A 20,114-nucleotide genomic window follows, 5' to 3' on the forward strand; every position below is an offset into this window, starting at 1 on the left:
GAATGCTGGGAAGAAAGTTTGACAATTCACTTAGGGCAAAGGACATGTAACACATGGGCAGGGACAGACCCCAGGGACCCAATGACTAAAGACAATGAGAAATTTGGCAGAAAGATGCCATATATGGAGTGGAGGATGACTGGATATGTTTTCAAATGATGGCTTGTGATTAGAACACGAGGATGGATCTGCAGGAGTGTTGTACTAAAAAAAGCAAATGGCACATGCTGCCTAGCTACAATGGGCTGATCAAAAACATGTTTGTAAAGGCTTGGATGAGCACACAGCGAAGAGACTCTGTTTTACTGATGCATTGCCAGTTTAGCTGAATCTTTGCATGCCTGATTTGCGTGGCTGGTCATTAAACACCAACACAGTCAAAGCAGAGGGTTAGCGACCACCTGGGAGAGTCGATTAACCCTAGCTAGTGTTTCGTGCCCCCAGAAATGCCCTGTATCAAGATCATGGATGCTATTTTGCTAGCCCGGGTCTTTTTAATAAACAAAGTGCTTTGCAGCCGCTCCCTTTTGCTCCTTCTTGTTAGTTTCATTCCTTCACACAAACAGGACCAGGCTAAGTTTTTGCAGCACTGCCTTTGCTCGTCCACTCCCATGTGGTGAGAGTATTATTTAGGAATAGTTTGAGGTTTTTGACATTGTCCGGATCAGCTGCAAAGATACATTCATTCGTTACAAATATGTGCATTTTACCAGTTAGGTTTTGGTGTCCATACTTTAAATGCGATCAGTAGCAATTGTGAGATAGATCCTCAGCTGTTGACTTCAGTCACAGTGTTCACCCACTGAGAATATCTTGACCAAATGGCCTTAGATCTGCACCAAAACTCTACCCCACTTCTGGAAATGGCAAACCAGTTTTCAAATTATCCGAGTAGGTGGATGTTAAGGGGGAAGCAAAATTCAGCTTGAAAACAGAAATTTAGCTGCCACCTTAACCATGGAGCAATTAGTGGTTGCTCCATACTTCGTCTGTCAAGGAGCATCACCTGCTTCCTGGACTATGGGAGAGCTCCTTCAAATATCAACCACATCTCACTGATGTGTTCGAAGGCCTTTGGCATCAGTAAATCAAAAGGTGAGAATGAAGATGAGAAAAGGTAGCAGCTGGCTAATGCAGTCACTGTTTATTTTAAACCCACCATCGTTCCCTGCGGTGAGTTCTGAAATATGACGGCTTGAATTCCCCCCGCTAGAAAAGTACAAGAAGGAAAAATATGTGGACGTTGTGGAGGCTTGAACTGCACTATTCAGTCTCCATGAATATCTAGGCCACTGTAATTAGTAAGTTCTAATTGCATTACACTTCTAATGACAATTAAAATTCGCTTCTACTGATATTAATGTCCTGAAATGTAAGTAATAGATGTGTGACAGCCTGACAGGAATCCGGAGAACAGAATGCACTGCTGAGTTCATGAACCCATCTTCCTCTGTGCTGTATTAATTACTTTATGTAGCTGCTAAGGCTGGGCAACGAGAGCAGAACACTTGACATTCTAAGCAAGCCTGCGTTGACTGTCTGGGGACTTTTCTAAACAGAGAGTCAGACCATGTCTTCACTACCACTTATGTCGGCAAAACTTATGTTGCTTGGAAGGGGGAATCCAGGGCACAAATTGTGGCCTTGCAGCTCAGATCCCCTCTATTTCCTGAACCCCAAATTATGCCCTCCCCCCACCCCAAAGCTCCTGGGGGCCACTGTTCCACACCTCCAGAAAATCAGGGTTGTATTTCACTTCAGAACATCCACACAAAGCGCACGCTGCATCTCTCATCCGGAAGCAATGTCCCACAAGTTCGGCCTGCTGAGATTTGGCTCTCACGTAAAAACGTAAGAAACTGTTTGCTTAAAACCTTTACTCATTTCTTACCTTTAGTGTTTGCTGCAATGCTGAGATTCTGATGCCATTACTGCGTGGCACCTGAGGTTTAATTAACCTCTGCCACAAAGATGTGTTTAGGAAGAATAATGCTACGTATAATTCATGCTGTCGGGAAGTTTGCTCACTGCTTTGAGCTTTTATTCAATCATACAATTTTCTGTTATGTAAAACACACACAGTCATTCCGAACCTACAGGATAACATCTGGCCCTGAAATTAACCACACTGGTGTGGAACTTGGGTGATTACAGACTGCAATCATGATCCATTAAGAGTGTATGCCACGCAGACTTGACAGCAAGCTGCATAAAACACAGCAGCCACTTGCACAGACACAGCACCAGAGTCTCTACGGCGGAGTAGTTGATTTTCACACCTTCCTGACACGGGTGTAAATGACTTACTCCCCGTGCAATGCCGTGAAGGAACAGGCCGCATGGTATATTAAAAGCAAAGGTGATCGGCCAGAAAAGATTCAATAGCCCCTGCCAGGCTATAAGAGCCCCAGAAGAACATGGAGCTATCTGTGGCATCCAGCCAAGCTATCCATTTTCAAATATCCGCCAGGCCAACCTTGTCAGGCAGCTGTACCAGTTCCTTAGCTCCTCAGCTGATGTAAATTGGTGTCACTCCACTGAGGTAAATAGCTGCACCGATTGACAAGCACGGAGAATCTGGCCCCAAGACATGGCTGAGCCAACAGAATTCTACTGCTTCCCAGTTGTTTGGAACTAGTGCCCTCTTATACGGCACAACATTTGAGACGCATTTGTTTCTGCGCCTCTGTTCTCCTCAGCGTAGAGCAAAGTGCATTCTTGATAGGCTTCCCGTAAAGAGCTAAACGTGGCAGAATTCTCCAGAAGCTCGACAGAGTAAGTATTTCAGAGAGAACAGCTCTCTCTGCTGCTGTAGTTTTGATGAGTGCTCACTGGGATACTGGATAACATTTCCAGCTCAGCTAAGCTTATTAGATCAGCTCCAAAAGTTTGGAGCTTCATAATAAACGTAATGGAGCAATCACCTTTTTGATAAATTCTGCTTGAGCAAAACACCAGCCCATGCTATACATTGTGTCAGGCCACACCGATCGCTCTATGTGATTGGAAACAAAATTGTGCTTCACAAAGAGCTTCAAAACCACCCTTCGTGAGCCAGACTCGGATACCTTTACTCAAGTTGAATGGCATCTTACTCCACAAACAATCCCAATTAAGTGCTTTTGAAAATCTCATTATGTACCCCATCTCCATGTTTAGAAGCCTAAATCCTTTTGAAAATCAGGCCCTTAATCAATAACATGGCCCACTCTTTGCTGCACCGTAGACGCATGTGTTTCATCTGCACAGAAATGGAACACTAATAAGCCTCAAACATTTTCCCCTGGCATTTCATCAATCTGGCCTAAATTGCCTTCCTCGTTCTTTTGACTCCACTACCTTGCCCCAGACTGCCTCATGAATCTCGTGGGACAAGGTGGGTGAGATGATCTCTTTTATTGGACCGGTGGTGTGAGAGACAAGCTGTCAAGCTACACAAAGCTCCTCTTCAGGTTTGGGAAAGGTATTCCGAGAGTTACAGCTAAATATAAGGTCGAACAGATAGTTTAGCATAAGTAGTTAGCGCATATTCTAAGAGACCATTCAAGGTGAAGTGTAGCCATAGACAAAAAGGGGGGGGGGGGAGTCAGAGGGTAACAGATTGTTATAAGAAGCCATAAATCCAGTGTCTTTGCTAGGCACTATAAATCATGGTCTTAATAAAGTTATTTATTTAAGCTCCTAGGCTCATCTTTTGAAAGCGTTGTGCATGTTTCCTTTGAGGATGGGAACTAATTGATTACTCTATAGCTGACCTCTTTGTGAAAAGAGATCCCCCACAGGAGATAGGGTGTTTTTGACTTTTAGCACTTTACTGAGCAAGTTCATTTGAGAGTGTAGTGATTGTCTGGTTTCACCCACATCGTTATTGGGGTGTTTAGTGCACTGGATGAGGTGCACCACACGTTGTGATAGGCTGATGGAGTGCCCTTGTCTGGTGAAGGCGGTTTTGAGTGTGTTAAGGTGTATATCCCGGACTTTCTCCTTGGAGCACATTTTGTCATATCGGAGTGCCTGGCCATAGATAACAGATTTCATGGTGTGTTTGGGGTGGGTATCGGATCTATGAAGGTAGGTGTGGTGATCTGTGGGTTTCTTGTATAGGGTTGTCTGAAGGGTTCCACTGCTGAAGCGGATCGTGGTGTCCAGGGAGTTGATGCTGCTGTTGGGAGCGTTAGAAAGGGAGTTTAATGGAGGGGTGATGGCTGTTGACATTGTGGTGGAAATCTCTGAAGGAGTTTAAGTCGTCTGTCCAGAGGATGCAAATATCTTCATATATCTTAGGTATATCACTGGTTTCGAGGTGCATCTGAATCTTGTGTCTCTGTCACATATTTTTCCCCACTTCAGTGGAAGTTGTAGGGTCTTGGGGCATTTAAGGATCAGGCTCTAAGTTACTAAGAAGGAGCTAACTGATTTCAGTAAAAGGACCAAACTGCATCTTCATCCAAACATCTGAACAGAATCAGGTTTGAAAAAGTTCAGTGAAGTTTTTTTCCTTCTCCACAGTTTCTGTTCTTTTTGGAACTAGTTGGGATTTGGAAATACTCCACGAAATGGTCTCTTTGCAATAATTCTGCCTTTACTAGTGGAAGAGCTGGAAATCTTGCAAAAAAGCCTGTTATCTTATTTCCAGTCCAATTTTGAAGGCTCCAGCTCATGAGATAAATTCCAGATAAGCATCTGGAGTTTCAGCCTCCTGTACGAATCCAACTTCCCAATGAGTTTGAAGTTGTCCCACTGCTAAGAAATTCACACACTGTACATCCCAAACGCTGTGAATGATGGACCCAAAGTGAGTATTGTACAAATTATAACAGCGATGCACTTGGACATAGTAGAGACCAACCTCGATGTGGTTACATAAGGAAATGACAATCCCTGTTTGTCTTATCAGGAGAAAAATCTAATCATCACTCGCTTGTAAAGTACATGTCACATCCCCCTCCGGTGGCAAGTCCACAGGGAGGATCAAGGCCTACTGCTGGCTAATGGAGTTATTCCTTTAGCTGAAGTGGTAGAAGGCTGTGCTGAAAGTCCAACTTCAATGCTTGCCCAAGACCAGTGGTGTGGACAGTCAAACACAGGTCTCTTCCTAACACCTGCAATTTCACTAACTGAGGTAACCAGACATCCTCAGCACAATACTGCTTACCAAGGGGACGAATCTTTGAATCACATCAAACTTCACATGATGTCAGACACTGGTTCAAAGGAGCAGTGGGTGCATTTGTACGATACCAGCAACAAAGATTGTATTTACCTGCTAAGGAAGGTATTTTCTGTAATTTAGCGCAATGAGAAGAGACAGAAGCTGGGGAGGGGGGAGGCTGCTGAGAATAGGGGAGGGAAAGAAAGAGGAAATTCTGTTCTTGCATTTAATACTGAGCCACTTTCAGGTATCCTAATGGTTCTTTGATTGCCTGGCTAACTACTGAAAAAGGCCCAATTCAGTAACGCCCTTAAACACCTGCTGAAATACTTTGCTGAATCACAGCCTTTAAAGAGCCTGATTCTGAAGCTGATGCGAAGAACTCAGGATCGAGCCCAGGTTTAAGATGGCTCCATTAGTTCCTATGGCTCAGAAATGAAATACACCTCAGAACTGTCTAGCAATTACTGGGGGGGAGGCACAGAACAATCACCACGGAGGCAAGTCCGGATTAATGCAAGGGCTTTAGGGGCTGCAGCCCAAGGCCTCGGGCTAAGGGGGGGCCTCGCAGGCCGGATGCAGCCCACTGCTTCTTTTCATCCGGCCCATGGCAAGTCTCCACGCCGCGGGCCGGACACAAGTCCCCAAACCTCAGCACCCCCCCGCCCCCTGGCCTGGATCTGCAAGCGTCAGCTTGCCGATGTGCCCCTTCGGCCTCTAGGTGAGGGGCATTCAGGGAATTTCTGCACGCCGCCCCCGACCCCAACGCCGGCTCCACAACTCCCATTGGCCAGGAACCGTGGCCAATGGGAGCTGCAGGGGCAGTGCCTGTGGGCACATGCCGGCCACCTCGGGGAGCAGACCAGCACGTAACCAGGGCAGGCAGGGATCCTGTCTTAGCCCTACTTACAGTCGCCCGAGGTAAGCGCCTCCTGGCCGAAGCCTGCACCCTGCACCCCCTCCCATACCCCAATCTACTGCCCCAGCCCTGAGCCCACTCCAACCTCCCAGGGGCCCCACAAAATCTAATAGCCCTGAGCCCACGGGAGAGTTAACCCAGCCCTGCACGAAGGTGCTAAATACCACCGCTTCCAGGGGAACTCACAGAAGCTCAATGCCTCTGATTCAGGCCCTAGTCCCAGAAAGGGCCCCGTGAATCTAGCCGTTGAGCAATTCCCACTTTGCCTCAGAGCTCACAGCTACTGTGCCCATCAGGCTAGGAACAGCCTGCCTCTTTCTGCAACGCTCCCTCGCTTTCTGAAATCCAGGCTCAAAGCCACAACAGAAAACTCCCCACCCCCCGTGGGTATCTGAGGCTGTGACACAGAGAGGTTCCGGTGAAGGCTGTTGCTCTGAAGGTAGATGATAATTCATGAGACTTGAAGAATGTTTCTCATTCGATTCCAGGCTCTTCCTGAATGCTGGGATTTTACTGGCAGAGCTCACTGTGCTACAAGGCTAATTGCTCAGGGTAACTTTCTGCTCTAGGATAGGCAAGCCAAGGCTGGACTGTTTCTTGCTCTCTCTGTAACACGAGACCTGAGCCCACAGGAAGAGCAGACTATCAGCTACGATTAAGGATAATAAACCTCTTAAAGCAGAACCGTAAACCCACGAGAAGCCAGGGTGGAGTCAGGCTCTGATTTACCTTGTGGCCAACTTAGAGCTGCAAACACTGGTCGATGCAGTTTTCACAGCCCTAGGTTCCCACCAGAACCCAGCAATTCCCTTTCTCCTCCCATCCTACCCTTACCCCCATAATTGCTCCACAGGTACAATTCATAAAACAAGTCTTAACTAGGTACAGATTATATGCCTTGCAGATGCCATTTCTCCTAGTGTCTTCGAGGGGTGGGTGCGGGAGACACTTCCCCCAGCCTTGGGAGACGTGGGGCAACAGCTGAGAGCCAGAACAGCTCCTCCCCCAGGTCAGGAAGATCTGCGGTAGGTCTGGAGCTGCTAAAAAAAAAAAAAATAGCTGAGCAGTGGTCTGCCAAAAATGCAGTTTAATCAAAATCAGAACGTTTCACGGGAACATGTCAATTTCAACAAGATTTTCCATGGGAAAAAAAAATCTAAAAAGAATCATTTCGACTGTCTCATTTTGATAATGTCAAAAGGTTTTAATCAAGTAAAAACCTTTTGTTTCAACATGAGTGTTTCGATGCATTTCAGTTTGAATATCATAACATACGGATTTAAATATACTGTATTCAGTATTTTAATTGAATGTAAAAGTCAAACCAGCATGTATTAAAATGATCTAGTTAAAACTACATGTTTTGACAGCTTTGAAACAAGGTGACTCAATTATCCTGAATAAAAATAGTTCTGAATTATTGTTTTGGGGGAATTTTTAAAATTCTGGCTTTTGTTCCAATTTGGAACGGAAAAAAATTAAGTGTCAGAATTTCCCTCAGAACAGAAATTCCAGCCAGTGTATTCTTAGAGCCCACAAAGCACTGGCGTTCTCTAGCGTCCATACTCTGTATGTTATGGGGCATTTTATCCAGTGTGGACTGCTGGCTAGCCTGACCTATTTTTAGCCTAGGGGGTGTCTATGCCATTGCCGCCAGTACAGCAGCTGCTTTGGTAGGAGTAGGCTGTTTCACCACTCCAGTGCTCTGTGAGAGGAAGACCAAAACCCCAATCTTCAAGCAATACAGCAGGGCTTGGCGGAGTATCAACCCTGAGAGCCCAGTTTATGCAACCCCAACAGGGCTTGGTCACTTTAGCTGGGGATATGAGAGCAGAATTCTAATCAGACTCTGTACAGCTGTGTTGGGGTATGTAAGAGTTAAGTAAAAACCTACTCCAGGTGACTGCTATCATGGTATTAGGAAGTGAGGCACAGGCAGGCACCATGTAGTAGGGAGAAAGGCACAGGCACACAGCCATCCTTTTCCCTTCTGCTTGTTAAGGATAGATAAGCGATGCAGCTGCATCAGGAATGTGGTTGTTTAAAGAATACCCTTTGAGTAAAGAAGTGTTATCTCCCCCTCCCTTCCTTTCCCAGCTACATAGATAAGCTCGGGGTCATGGCCCCTTCCTCCCTCCCCTGTGAACTGCTGATTAAGGGAACATGTGACTATAATTACTTCAAAGAAATGTAGTTTCATGGTAAAAATTTCTGTATAACATGCTTAATGCTGTAAACAGGGGCGGGTATAATGATATTCAGTATATAGCTATTAATATTCATTATATGGGTGTTCGTATTATCGAATAAGGGTTTTGGGGGTGTTGTATTAAGTGTGGGTATTTACATATTAACGTAAATAAAGAAGTGTGATGTAATTAACTCAGTGCTTACTCGACAATTGGGTTGAGGGGAACAAATACCGCAATAAAGAATCCCGTCTACTCAATCTGCCTCTGGGTCCCCCTGCTCTTCTTCTAACAGGCTGATTCCCTTTTCTCTTTGTAATATTTGAGCTTAGACCCCAGGCAGTATTTATGGCATAAACAGCATTTCTCTGTGCTTAGATACCTCAGTGACAGATACTTTATAAATACAGATGGATGGACAGAGAGTCACAGACAAGACACAGATGTGCCTGTGAGAGTATACAAACTGGTTTGCTATACAGTTTTGAGCACAAAGAAAATTACTGGTGGGCAGCAACCAATGTTAGTTATTGCAATACATGCGTGACAATAGTATTGGGAAGAGATCGAAGTCTATCCCTTGACCCCTATCATCTGACCTGACTCTGGGATATGAAAGGTCACAGGCCAGGACTAGCCTCTGATGTCACTGGCTGCTAAAAGAGTTATCCTACTTTTCATTAATCCCATTTAAAGGCATTTCATTTAAGAAAATCATCATTAAAAAATTCCTGCAAAGCCATACTTGGCATCCAGTGACCCAAGCAGGGTATGGATCATTTTCTTTTCTCGCCCATTTTTGGATGCACTGTTAAGAGCCAAAGCTGAGTTATAAATCTCACACAGAGCCATGGTGACAGGGTGCCGGGTTTAATAACATCCCACCGCTTCACTAGTTTGCAGCTAGCAAGCAAGCAGATTTTTCTCTTCCAATTCATTCTATGTTTAATTACTTATTTTTCTAGAATCCCACATTAATAAATGCGTCTGAGCCTGTCAAGAAATTACACCCTGGGCTATCCGGAAGAGTATTCATGGGATCACACTCAACCCAAAGAGATGGGAATTCCTAGTTAATTACCAGTACAGCTTACTACTTGACACTGCCAAGATGTACCAATCTCAGACATGTAACCACATCTCCCAGCCTCTCAACTCCACCGACTTTTCAGATTTAGGAAAAAAAAAAAAAAAAAAAAAAAAACTACTGTAATGTCTCTTTTAGACTCTGGGGCCTTTGGTGCAGAGACTGTCTTTATTTCTGTTTTTGCCAGGTACGCTATAGTTCTTCTAATGATGAATCACCTCTTTAACAATTCACTGCTCAACTGTTGGAATATTTCCCTTGGTAACACAAAAACGGCTGTACTGCGTCAGACCCGTGATCCATCTAGCCCAGGATCCTGTCTTCCAACAGTTGCTGGAGCCAGGTGCTTCAGGGGGAATGAACAAAACAGAACAATTTGTCGAGTGATCCTTTCTCTGTTGTCCGGTCCCAACTTCTGACAGTCTGAGGTTTTGGAACACCCAGAGCATGGGTGTCCCTAACCCTAAGGTAAGTCTACATTGCAGTCAGGGGTGCGAACAGCAGCTGGTGTAAATGTACCCGTGGTAACTATACAATAGCTAGCTGCCTAAAAATAGCAGCGAAGACGCTGTAGTGTGGGCCGCACAAGCCGTCTGTCTCCTCTAGGTACATACTCGCTAGGGCAGCTGGTACTGAAGCCAGTGCTAAAGCAGCCCCACTTCTGATTTTAGTGAGCTAGCTATTGTACAGCTGGGCAGTCCAACTACACGAGCTGCCATTCATACCCCGCACTGCAATGTAGCCCTACCCATAGTGCCTTGTTTTATGGCATTTCCTATTCAGTGGGGAGTCAGTGTTCTGCTTTGTGTCATTGTAATGGTGCTTCCCGTGGAGACGATCAGATGAAAGGCCCTACAGCTGAGTGCTTCCGACATGCTAATTAAGTCACACAACGTCCGACGATGCCTGAATCAAAACTCTGATCTGAACCACCCCCAACTCTGAGTGGGTTCAGGATCTGAGCCCTGATCGCAGACTTAGAACTGACTCCTGTCTCTATAATGGACCAAATCAAAGCCCTGCCTATTGGAGCAGCACCCTGCTTTGAGCTGCTGGATGGTGGTTTACTAGACTTGAGGCTCGGCTCCAGCCCAGGCATTGCTCTGTTTTCCTGAAGGATAAACTGAGGCACAAAGAGGGGGAGACCAACAGTTTAAGAAGTGGCTGTGGATTGCGGGTGCCCAACTTGAGAGACTTTATGCCTGATTTTTAGAGACGGGAGCTGCCATTGCTCGGTATCTTTGAATCAGGCTCAGGCGGCCACGTCAGGCACGCAAAATCTGAGACGCTCATTGAACATGGTGCCTTTGGAGGCCAAGGATACGCACTGGATCGAGATCAGAGCTGGGGATTAAACCCAAGAGTTCTTGAACTAACGACTAGACCACACTTCTCCTTTTTTATTCCTCTCCTTGCCCCATCCCCATGAGGCAGGGACTCTGGTGATAGACACCTCTTTCCACTGCAGTCTGGTTCTTCTTCTCGGTATTCTCTAATCATAGAATATCACAAAAACTCTCTGCTTGTCCCCTTCACCCCTTGTTAGTGTTACGCAGCAATACCCTCGAGGCAGGGAAGACCTGAAACCCAGCTGCCTTAAAGCTGCTGTCTCATCACACCATCCAGCGTGACATGGTCATGATCCCAAGCTGCTCTGCTGGCCTTCCTGCAGTCTGCATACATAGTGGACCCAAACCTCTCCTCTTGCACCGACATAAACCAGAAAGTAGCCCGTATAGTCCAACTGGTGTGAGAGTTGGATCAGACCAGCTGTCCATGTATTCTCCTTTAGTATTAAGCAAGATGCAGATACCTAAACTTAGCCATGCACAGGAAGGCCCAGATCCTCAGAGGTATTCAGGCTCCTATATTACATTGAAATCAGTGGAAGTTAGGAGCATAAATTATCTTTGAGGACTTGGGCCTAAGTGTACAGCACCAACCCCCCTGTACACCGCACCACATCCCTCATTCTTAATTCTTCAAGTCAATTGCTTCTGGCAACAGATGCTCGATTGACCCCCCCGGAAACTAATGCACATGTATCATTACAAGCTTTCCCCATTTTTCCCAGCTGATCCATGCGCCTCCTCCTTAGACATGCGGTGAGGAAGGTGGCCTTTGTGACACAGCTGCTTACCCATTAAGAACTTGATCAGGACCCCCAAAGTATAAACTGGGCGGAGACATCCAACTTATGTCACATCTGCCACTGAACTGCCATCAAGTGAGCTCATGGCTTTATTTATTTTACTTATAATTTTGCTGGGGCACTTTGAATTGCCCACTGGATTTGCAACTGAGGGAGTCAGGCCAATCTCTTCATATGTTTTGCAACGGAGGTTTTTTTGTTTTGTTTTTTAGAGTTGCAATCTTGTGCAAAATAAATTCTTATTCGCCTAGGACTGCGATCACAGTGCAGACCTGCAGTGATTAGTCTTCAGCCACTAGAGGGCGCTTCTAGCTTTGCTTTTGTGATCTAGTGCCTTCCTGGAATTGCTAATGTATGTGGGGTGTGGGGGTGCATGGGAAAGAGGGTGCTGCTGGAAAGCCTTTGAAGCAATAACTACCATAGAAATACATCATTCTGTAGATGACATCATTTTATGTTCCCATTTCCATACCCTCTGGAAAAATCCGATGCTTTTAGACAAAGCTTGAGCGAAAGGGCAGTCAGAGGAACCTGAGTTGTTTTCAGATGGAGTGGTTAAGTTTATAGCTTTAAAAAAAAATCCATTACATTTATCAACCTGGAATAGGCCCAAATCCCCTAAATTATCCTGCTGTAGGTTTCAGAAGAGCCTAAATCTCATTGACTTTCAATGGGACTTCCACTCCCGCACCATCTAGGGCACTTTGGAAAATCCTCCCCTTGATTAGATCTACTGCTGGAAATAGAGTTACTCTATTCCATTCTATATAGGTGCTTAGACTGTGCACATCGCCGCTGTATCTGAGTGCCTTCCAGCCAGGCATTAAACCAGAGTGACTAACAGCTCTGGCTTTATACCATTGTATTTGAGGTCATTACTTGCCCCAACGGGCCTGATTTTTAAACTGACTTTTAAAACAGCCAGTTAGACTTCAATAGATTTTCTCCTGACACTGAGTAATGCACTGAGTAACTGAACCAAGGGCCCTGTGCCTTTTAGTGGTTAGAATAAGACTGGGAATGGGCACTTCTGGCTCTGTTAGCTTTGCCAAAGGATTGCTGTATGGTGAGACTTGAAGGCAGCTTGCAGAGCCAAAGTCTACCCATGGATACCTGTGCATGGCTTCCACTAACTCCCAATGGAAATCACACACACCTGAGTGAGGAATTTATCCTTAATCCTTCCTGGTGCCGGTTTCCAGTTGTATAACGGATCTAACATAACCAATGCTACTTGAGAGGAATGCTGAGAGATTTAATACTTGTAATGCACTTGGTAATCTTCAGGTCGTGTTTAGATACCAGACACAGCGAGTGACAAGAGCTAAAGCAATATCTGGTTTCCAAAAGCTGAAGTCCTGTTGCACCATCCGAGACCAGGGGCAGACAATGTAAACGAGGCAATAGATACTGGAGAAATGCTTGAACTGAACAGCAAGCTTCCAGGGAGCCACCATCTGTTTTGGTTTTTGGATTCCAAATATCTTTGCTGTCCAAATATATGATTTTGCTCTTGAAGGCATGAGAGGAACAATGTTAGAAGGCAGGAAACTGCAACCATTGTAAGCACAGCAGAGCATTTGGGAAACTCTTGTGGGGAGAAGCATCTTGCACCAACTGTAAACTAGAAGAGGAACCAGAAGCAAAATTTCACTAAGTAATTTTTGAAAATGGGGCGTAAGAGCTCTGTTATGTTCATGGCATACACAAAGAGAACTTAGATTAAAAATATTCTTGCTGGAAAGCTGCAACATAACACTCCTTTATTTCTTGGAATTCAGAACCCAAACACACAAGAACCCCAAAACAGAGACACACAAAACAGGCTACTCCTTAAAACAGAGAGCCACAACTAACCCAGTCTTACTCGAGGCTGGCTTTTCTGAAGACTGCCTTTGATAATTGCCTGCTTCCCTACAGAGCCTTGAAGCAGGAACAGGAAAACCCTCTGCCTTTAAAGCTTGTAGTTCCAACATAGTCCTTGTATACCACAGGCTCCTAATTAGCATAGGCACTTCTGAAAATTTCACCCCAAGCAGCAAAGTACAGATCTGAATTTCACCAGAGTTTGGGGATACACAGCAATCAGGAAACGGATGGTTACAGATTACTAACACAGGTTTAAAAAAAAAAAAAAAGCTGGTTGAATTTTCCTCTGTGTCCTATAGAGGAAGCATGATCTTGTGGCTAAGGCATTGGACTGCAGTTCAGGAAATGTGGATTCAGATCCTGGCTCTTATGTGGTCTTGAGTAAGTTACCTGGTATCTCTATACCTCAGTTCCCTACCTTTAAAATGGGGATAAGTCTTCCTTTCTCCCTGATGTGTATTTAGATCGTAAGCTCCTCAGGACCAGGGCTGCATCTTACTATGTGTATGTATAGCACCTAGCACAATGAAGTACCAATGTTAGTTGCTACTGTAACAAAGAATAATGTTAAACCCTATCTCTACACTGAGTTCTCTTATAGCTCAAAGCGACAGAGAGTCCTGTGGCACCTTATAGACTAACAGAAGTACTGGAGCATAAGCTTTTGTGGGTGAATACCCACTTCGTCAGACGCATGTTTTATAGCTCAGTGTTTATTTCCCTTTATACCAAGCTTGGCCTAAAGAAACCACCACATTCTGTTTCAAGTGACTTGATAACTAGCTCAGTCCCCCGTAGGTAAGTGAATTGTAGAAGAGAATAAGTCAAAGTCTGGGGCCATGTTTTAAAAACTTCTTTCAAATTTGGAATGTACAGTGTTTTGAGGTCATCTGTGGATTAGCTAAACCTCTGTGTAGGGAAGGCTGGGTGAGGGATGGGCTTTATAGGCTTTTTGTAAGAGATAGAGCTGGTCAAATTTTTTTCCAATGGAACAGTTTTCTGTTGAAAAATGCTGATTCCACACAACCAAAATGTTTCATGAGAATGCATCATTTTATTAACATTTTCATGGAAAGTCAATGAAATGTTTTGTTTTGAATTATGGTACATTACATTTTGACTATAAATTATAAACGTCAAAATGAAATGTGTTGGTCAGTCAATGCAAAACTTTTTGGAATATTTCATTTTGAAAAAAAAAAAAATTGAGATTTTTGACTTTGTTCCGATTTGGGACAAAACCAGATTTTGAAATACCAGAATTGCCTGTGGGACTGAAGGGGAGCTCTGGTAGACTGGATCAGAGAATGGGGTTTCAGGAAGAAGGTGCTGTATGGAGGAAGGTGCAAAGACAAATAGGATTCTGCGTTCTAGGGAAGGATGTGCCGTGTCCAATTAGAACACAGCTTGTAAAGTGCATTCTTTCCTTTTTCTTGGAAAGGTGCTAATGTCAGTCACAACTAAAACACAGCAACTCAGTTCAGCACGGAACGTGGCATTGCTTCCATGGGGAACTGAAAACAGGCAGCAACGTTCCAGTTCTGCTTGTGAGCTCACTCAAATGTTCGCATGGATGCCACTTGTAACATTTTGACAGCAAGAACGATAGCAGGCACGGGGATGGAGATCTCCTTTCTGGACAGATGCTTATTCAGGCTGGCTCTGTGTGTGTTCCCATCGGGGATGGGGATGGCCTGATTGATAGCCGGCTGGGGTGTGAAGCCCTTTATTTGTATGGGATAATAGGATCTCTCTTCAATAAAATGATGATGACATGAAGCAGTGTCAGCTCTAGAAGCAGCTCATGATTCACTGCTTTAAAAAAAAAAATCACAGCTCAGGAGGATGCCCCAACAATAATAGACTTCAGGAGGTCTGGAGATTAGCTGCAGCTGAGAAAAGAAATTGACTGGACTCTGGAGACTACACTGATTTGTAGACTGCTCACATCTAGTGGCCCCAAGCACAGAAATTAAGTAAAGAGACAGCCTCCATCCCAAAGAATGTGTGTCCGGGATTGTCAAAAGGGCATTGGATTTCAGTGGGAACTGGAAGCCTAATTCTCTCGAGTGGTTTTGAAAAGCCCAGTCTTCAAGGTGTATGAAAAGATCCAACAGGTGGAGGAAGCAAACTAACAGGTAGTTTAAAGTAGGCTGTCACAAAGCACTCCCTCATCTACCCAATGCACCACACTGCCTGGCCCATTTGAGTGGTCTCTAACTCACAACATACACACTCTATTCGGCACTGGTGAGGCCACACCTGGAGTATTGCATCCAGTTTTGGTCCCCCCACTACAGAAGGGATCAGTAGCGTAGCTAGGGGGGTTCAGGGGAAGCAGCTGCTTCCCCTCAGTTCATTTTTCAAAAGGGGTGCCTGCCAGGACCCCGCTGGAGTCCTGCAGGCAAGTGGGGAGGCAGCACGGCTGGACTCCGGAGGAGCCATTGGGGGGGCGGCGGGCGCGGCCAGAGGAGCGAAGGGGCCGGCTCCTCGGCCATAGCGCCCCACGCGGCCCCAACATCGCCGCCACCTTCTGCGGTGGCTCAGGGCGCGGCGGCCGAGAACTCCACAGCTGGCGGGCAGATCCCTTCTCCCTGGCAGTTTCCTGCTTCCGGGCCGAGGGAAGCAGGAAGCTACCGGGGAGAGGGGATCTGCCCGCCAGCTGCGGAGCGCTCGGCCGCCGAGCCCTGAGCTGCCGCAGGAGGCGGCAGCGCTGAGCGTGGGGTGCGATGGCCGAGGAGCCCGGCCGCTTCGCTCTTCCGGCCGCGCCCGCCACCCCCCCAAATGGCTCCTCCGGAGTCCGGCCATGCTGCCCCTGCCCCCCCGCCTTGCCTGCAGGAGCCCAGCGGCGGCCCGGCAGGCGCCGCTTTTGAAAGAAATGCTGGGCTGCCCGGGGAAGCAGAAAGTTGCCGGGGAGAGGGGATCTCGCCAGCTGCTGCCCGCCCCACTGCTCCGCTCCCTCCAGCCCCCTGGAGAAGGAAGCAGCGTGGCCAGAGGAGCCTGGGGGCGGGGCGCGGAGCGGCCGGAGGAGGAGCCAAGGGGTGTGTGGCCAGAGGAGGAGCACCTTTTTTATGGTTGCTCCCCCTGCACTCAGAAGCTGGCTACGCCACTGGAAGGGATATGGACAAATTGGAAAGAGTCCAGCAGAGGGCAACAAAACTGATTAGGGGGCTGGGGCACATGACTTATGAGGAGAGGCTGAGGGAACTGGGGTTATTTAGTCTGCAGAAGAGAAGAGTGAGGGGGGATTTGATAGCAGCCTTCAGCTACCTGAAGGAGGGTTCCAAAGAGGATGGAGCTCGGCTGTTCTCAGTGGTGGCAGATGACAGAACAGGGGGCAATGGTCTGAAGTTGCAGTGGGGGAGGTCTAGGTTGGATATTAGGAAACACAATTTCACTAGGAAGGTGGTGAAGCACTGGAATGGGTTCCCTAGGGAGGTGGTGGAATCTCCATCTGTAGAGGTTTTTAAGGCCTGGCTTGATAAAGTCCTGGCTCGGATGATTTAGTTGGGGATTGGTCCTGCTTTAAGCAGGGGGTTGGACTAGATGACCTCCTGAGGTCACTTCCAACCCTAATGTTCTGTGATTCTATACCTTTAACCTCCAGATTCCAGGCACTGCAGAACACAGGAAAGGCATGTGTCAGGAGAAGCACGGCACCCAGCTTTTTCTACCACACCCAGCTGACTCTCTGAGCTCCCCTTTTACTTCCAGTTCTTGCCAATTGGGTTTTCCCCTTATTGGGCTAATCACTGTCCCACAAACATCAGCAATCCCTCTCACAATAAGCTAACTCAGGGGTTGGCAACCTTTCAGAAGTGGTGTGCCGAGTCTTCATTTATTCACTCTAATTTAAGGTTTCACGTGCCAGTAATAGTTTAATGTTTTTAGAAGGTCTCTTACTATAAGTCTATAATATATAACTAAACTATTGTTGTATGTAAAGTAAATAAGGTTTTTAAAATGTTTAAGAAGCTTCATTTAAAATTATATTAAAATGCAGAGCCCCCCGGACCGGTGGCCAGGACCCGGGCAGTGTGAGTGCCACTGAAAATCAGCTCGCGTGCCGCCTTCAGCACGCGTGCCATAGGTTGCCTACCCCTGGGTTAACTGATTCCAGTTAAGCCTGCAAACTTCTCTGTCACTCAATTATCTCAGTGATCTGGGTGCTACACTACACCCAGCCTTAACATTTTTCGTGCAATGTTTTCACGAGGGTGCCGAATGCTTTGCTGAAAGCCGATGGCCAGACATTCCAGCAGTATTGAGCACTCACAAATCCTGTTGACATCAATGAGAATTGCTAGTGCTCAGCACGTCTGAGAATCAGACCCGAAATATCCTGCATGTTTTTCTGTGCACTCAACAGCATTTTACCATGACAAACTTTCAGGTATCATTTCTGCGTGACTGTGCTGATCTACATCCTGCCGCTCCTGGTGATAGGATGTGCCTACACGGTGGTTGGCATCACTCTGTGGGCTAGCGAGATACCCGGCGATTCTTCTGACCGCTACCATGAGCAAGTGTCCGCCAAGCGAAAGGTAAGCAGCTTTCCGACCTCATGGCAGAATGATTGGGGAGTGGGTGTGCAAAGGCAATTGAACAAACTTGGGTCTATGGTTATTTACTCTCTCTCAGCCATTCTTTAAATGGAACATAACATATACACAGTGGCCAAACTTTTCAACAGAGGCCATCAACTTTGGATGTCTTTTTTTTGGGGTGCACAACTTGACACCCAGAGTCCTGATTTTTAAAAGGGTTGAGACTTTCAAGTACAGATGAAATCAATGGGAGCTGCAGTTGCTCAGCGCCTTTGAAAAATCAGGTCCAACCAGATGCCAGCTGGATACCCAAAAACTCAGGCGCAAAAACAGGAGAGGTAAATTTTTAACAATGTGGCGCTGAGTGCTCTAATACCGAATTCAAATTAAGGTGTGTATTATATTTTGGAGAGACTCAATGGCTCAGATAACTGGTAATGGGATCACGCTCGGGACAGAGCCATCATTTCAAATCCAGTCCCTGACAGCAGTGGCCAAAAGTCATTAATATAGGGCAAGGAGGAGGAGAGGAAATCATAGACTATTAGAATTGGAAGAGACCTCAGGAGGTCATCTAGTCCAACCCCCTGCTCAAAGCAAGACCAACACCAACTAAATCATCCCAGCCAAGGCTTTGTCAGGCCGGGCCTTAAAAACCTCTAAGGATGGAGATTCCACCACCTCCCTAGGTAACCCATTCCAGTGCTTCACCACCCTCCTAGTGAAATAGTGTTTCCTAATTTCCAACCTAGACCTCCCCCACTGCAACTTGAGACCATTGCTTCTTGTTCTGTCATCTGCCACCCAATATGTTTGGGTTCAATCCATTTCCTAAAAACAGGTATCCAAAACCCCCACCATTCTCACAACAAAAATAATTGGCTCCCCTGGTTGAAAATCACAATAGAAAGACCAAGGGTTGAATGAAGAAGACCACTACTTACTCCTTGAAGTGGTTCCTTCCACGGCAGAGTTGAAGCACATCTCTGCCTTGCCTATCTGTTTTCCTGTGGATAAACAGAGGACTTCTCTTCCCAGGAGGGCCACCCCACCATTCTCCCCCATAGTTGCTCACACTGACTTCAGTTCTATTAGGTATGCTTTGCTCAAAGGGTACAGTGTAAACTTCTGCTATAACCAGGTCTCACTCTCATACAGGTGGTGAAGATGATGATTGTTGTGGTGTGCACGTTTGCTGTCTGCTGGCTGCCCTACCACATCTACTTCCTCTTGCATTTTTTTAACCCCGATTGGTACCAGGAGAAGTTTATCCAGCAGGTCTACTTAGCAGTCATGTGGCTGGCCATGAGCTCCACCATGTATAACCCAATTATCTACTGCTGCCTCAATGACAGGTGAGTTATGAGCTTGGCTACTGACTGAGTGCAATAAAGGGAAAGTGTGGGGGATGGTTCGGGTACAGAAGAGGACCCTAGACATGGTGATGAGTTGCAGCTTAGCAGGGAGCTAACACATTGGGGTGGCTGTTAAAATTACTCAGAAAATTGTTTGGGTTTACCTACAGCCGGAGCGTACCAAATTAACAGCTACACCAAGGCTTCTCCCTCCCACAGTTTCTTAAATTAAGGGGCTGATTTTTCCCAAGTACTGAGCACCTACATCTTCATCAGAAGTCAATGGGAACTGCAGGTATTGAGCACCTCTGAATAATCAGGCATTACATTTTCAAAGGCTTTAGGCAGCCAAAGTCAAATAAAAACTCCAAGCTCTTTCCAGCACAGTTTTCCCTTGTCAACAGGGCTACAGCAGACACTGTAGATCAGACTCGCCAGCGTATACATTTCTTATAGCTCCTCTGGGATCCAATAGTGCAGTCTAGTGGAGAATAACGGCACTCCCCATCTTAGTTAGATGAAAATCTCTGCGAGAGCTGGGGTATATCCAATCTTTATTCAGTTAAAAAAAAGGGGGGGCATAAGCAAATCGCTTTAATGATTGTCAGCTTGTATTTTCTTAAATGAAAAAAGTTCAGCATGAAATAAGTTCTCATTTTGACAATTTGTTTTTCCTTTAAAAAGAAACACTTTCCATTTTTCTCCATGGGGGTGAAAAAGTGCTTGGCTGTTCCCCACTTTCTCTTCCTTATCCCCTACTTTTCCAGGGGCAAGAAGGAAGAAGAAAAGTTAAAGGGGGCAACCCCAACATTCAAAATGAAACATTTTCCTGTCAAACAATCTT

The 20,114-nt window shown here is 46.0% G+C and overlaps 1 protein-coding gene across 1 annotated transcript in view; it reads left to right on the top strand.

Moving 5' to 3' along the window:
* TACR1 (tachykinin receptor 1) overlaps nucleotides 1-20,114 on the top strand; it is a 97,018-nt gene that overhangs the window by 68,286 nt on the left and 8,618 nt on the right. The window contains exons 3-4 of the mRNA XM_034761737.1: nucleotides 17,762-17,912; nucleotides 19,074-19,270. Coding sequence (XP_034617628.1) covers nucleotides 17,762-17,912; nucleotides 19,074-19,270 — 348 coding nt within the window. The remainder of the gene's footprint in view (nucleotides 1-17,761; nucleotides 17,913-19,073; nucleotides 19,271-20,114) is intronic.

Source organism: Trachemys scripta, chromosome 2, assembly GCF_013100865.1.
Source record: "Trachemys scripta elegans isolate TJP31775 chromosome 2, CAS_Tse_1.0, whole genome shotgun sequence".
Classification (NCBI taxonomy): domain Eukaryota; kingdom Metazoa; phylum Chordata; order Testudines; family Emydidae; genus Trachemys; species Trachemys scripta.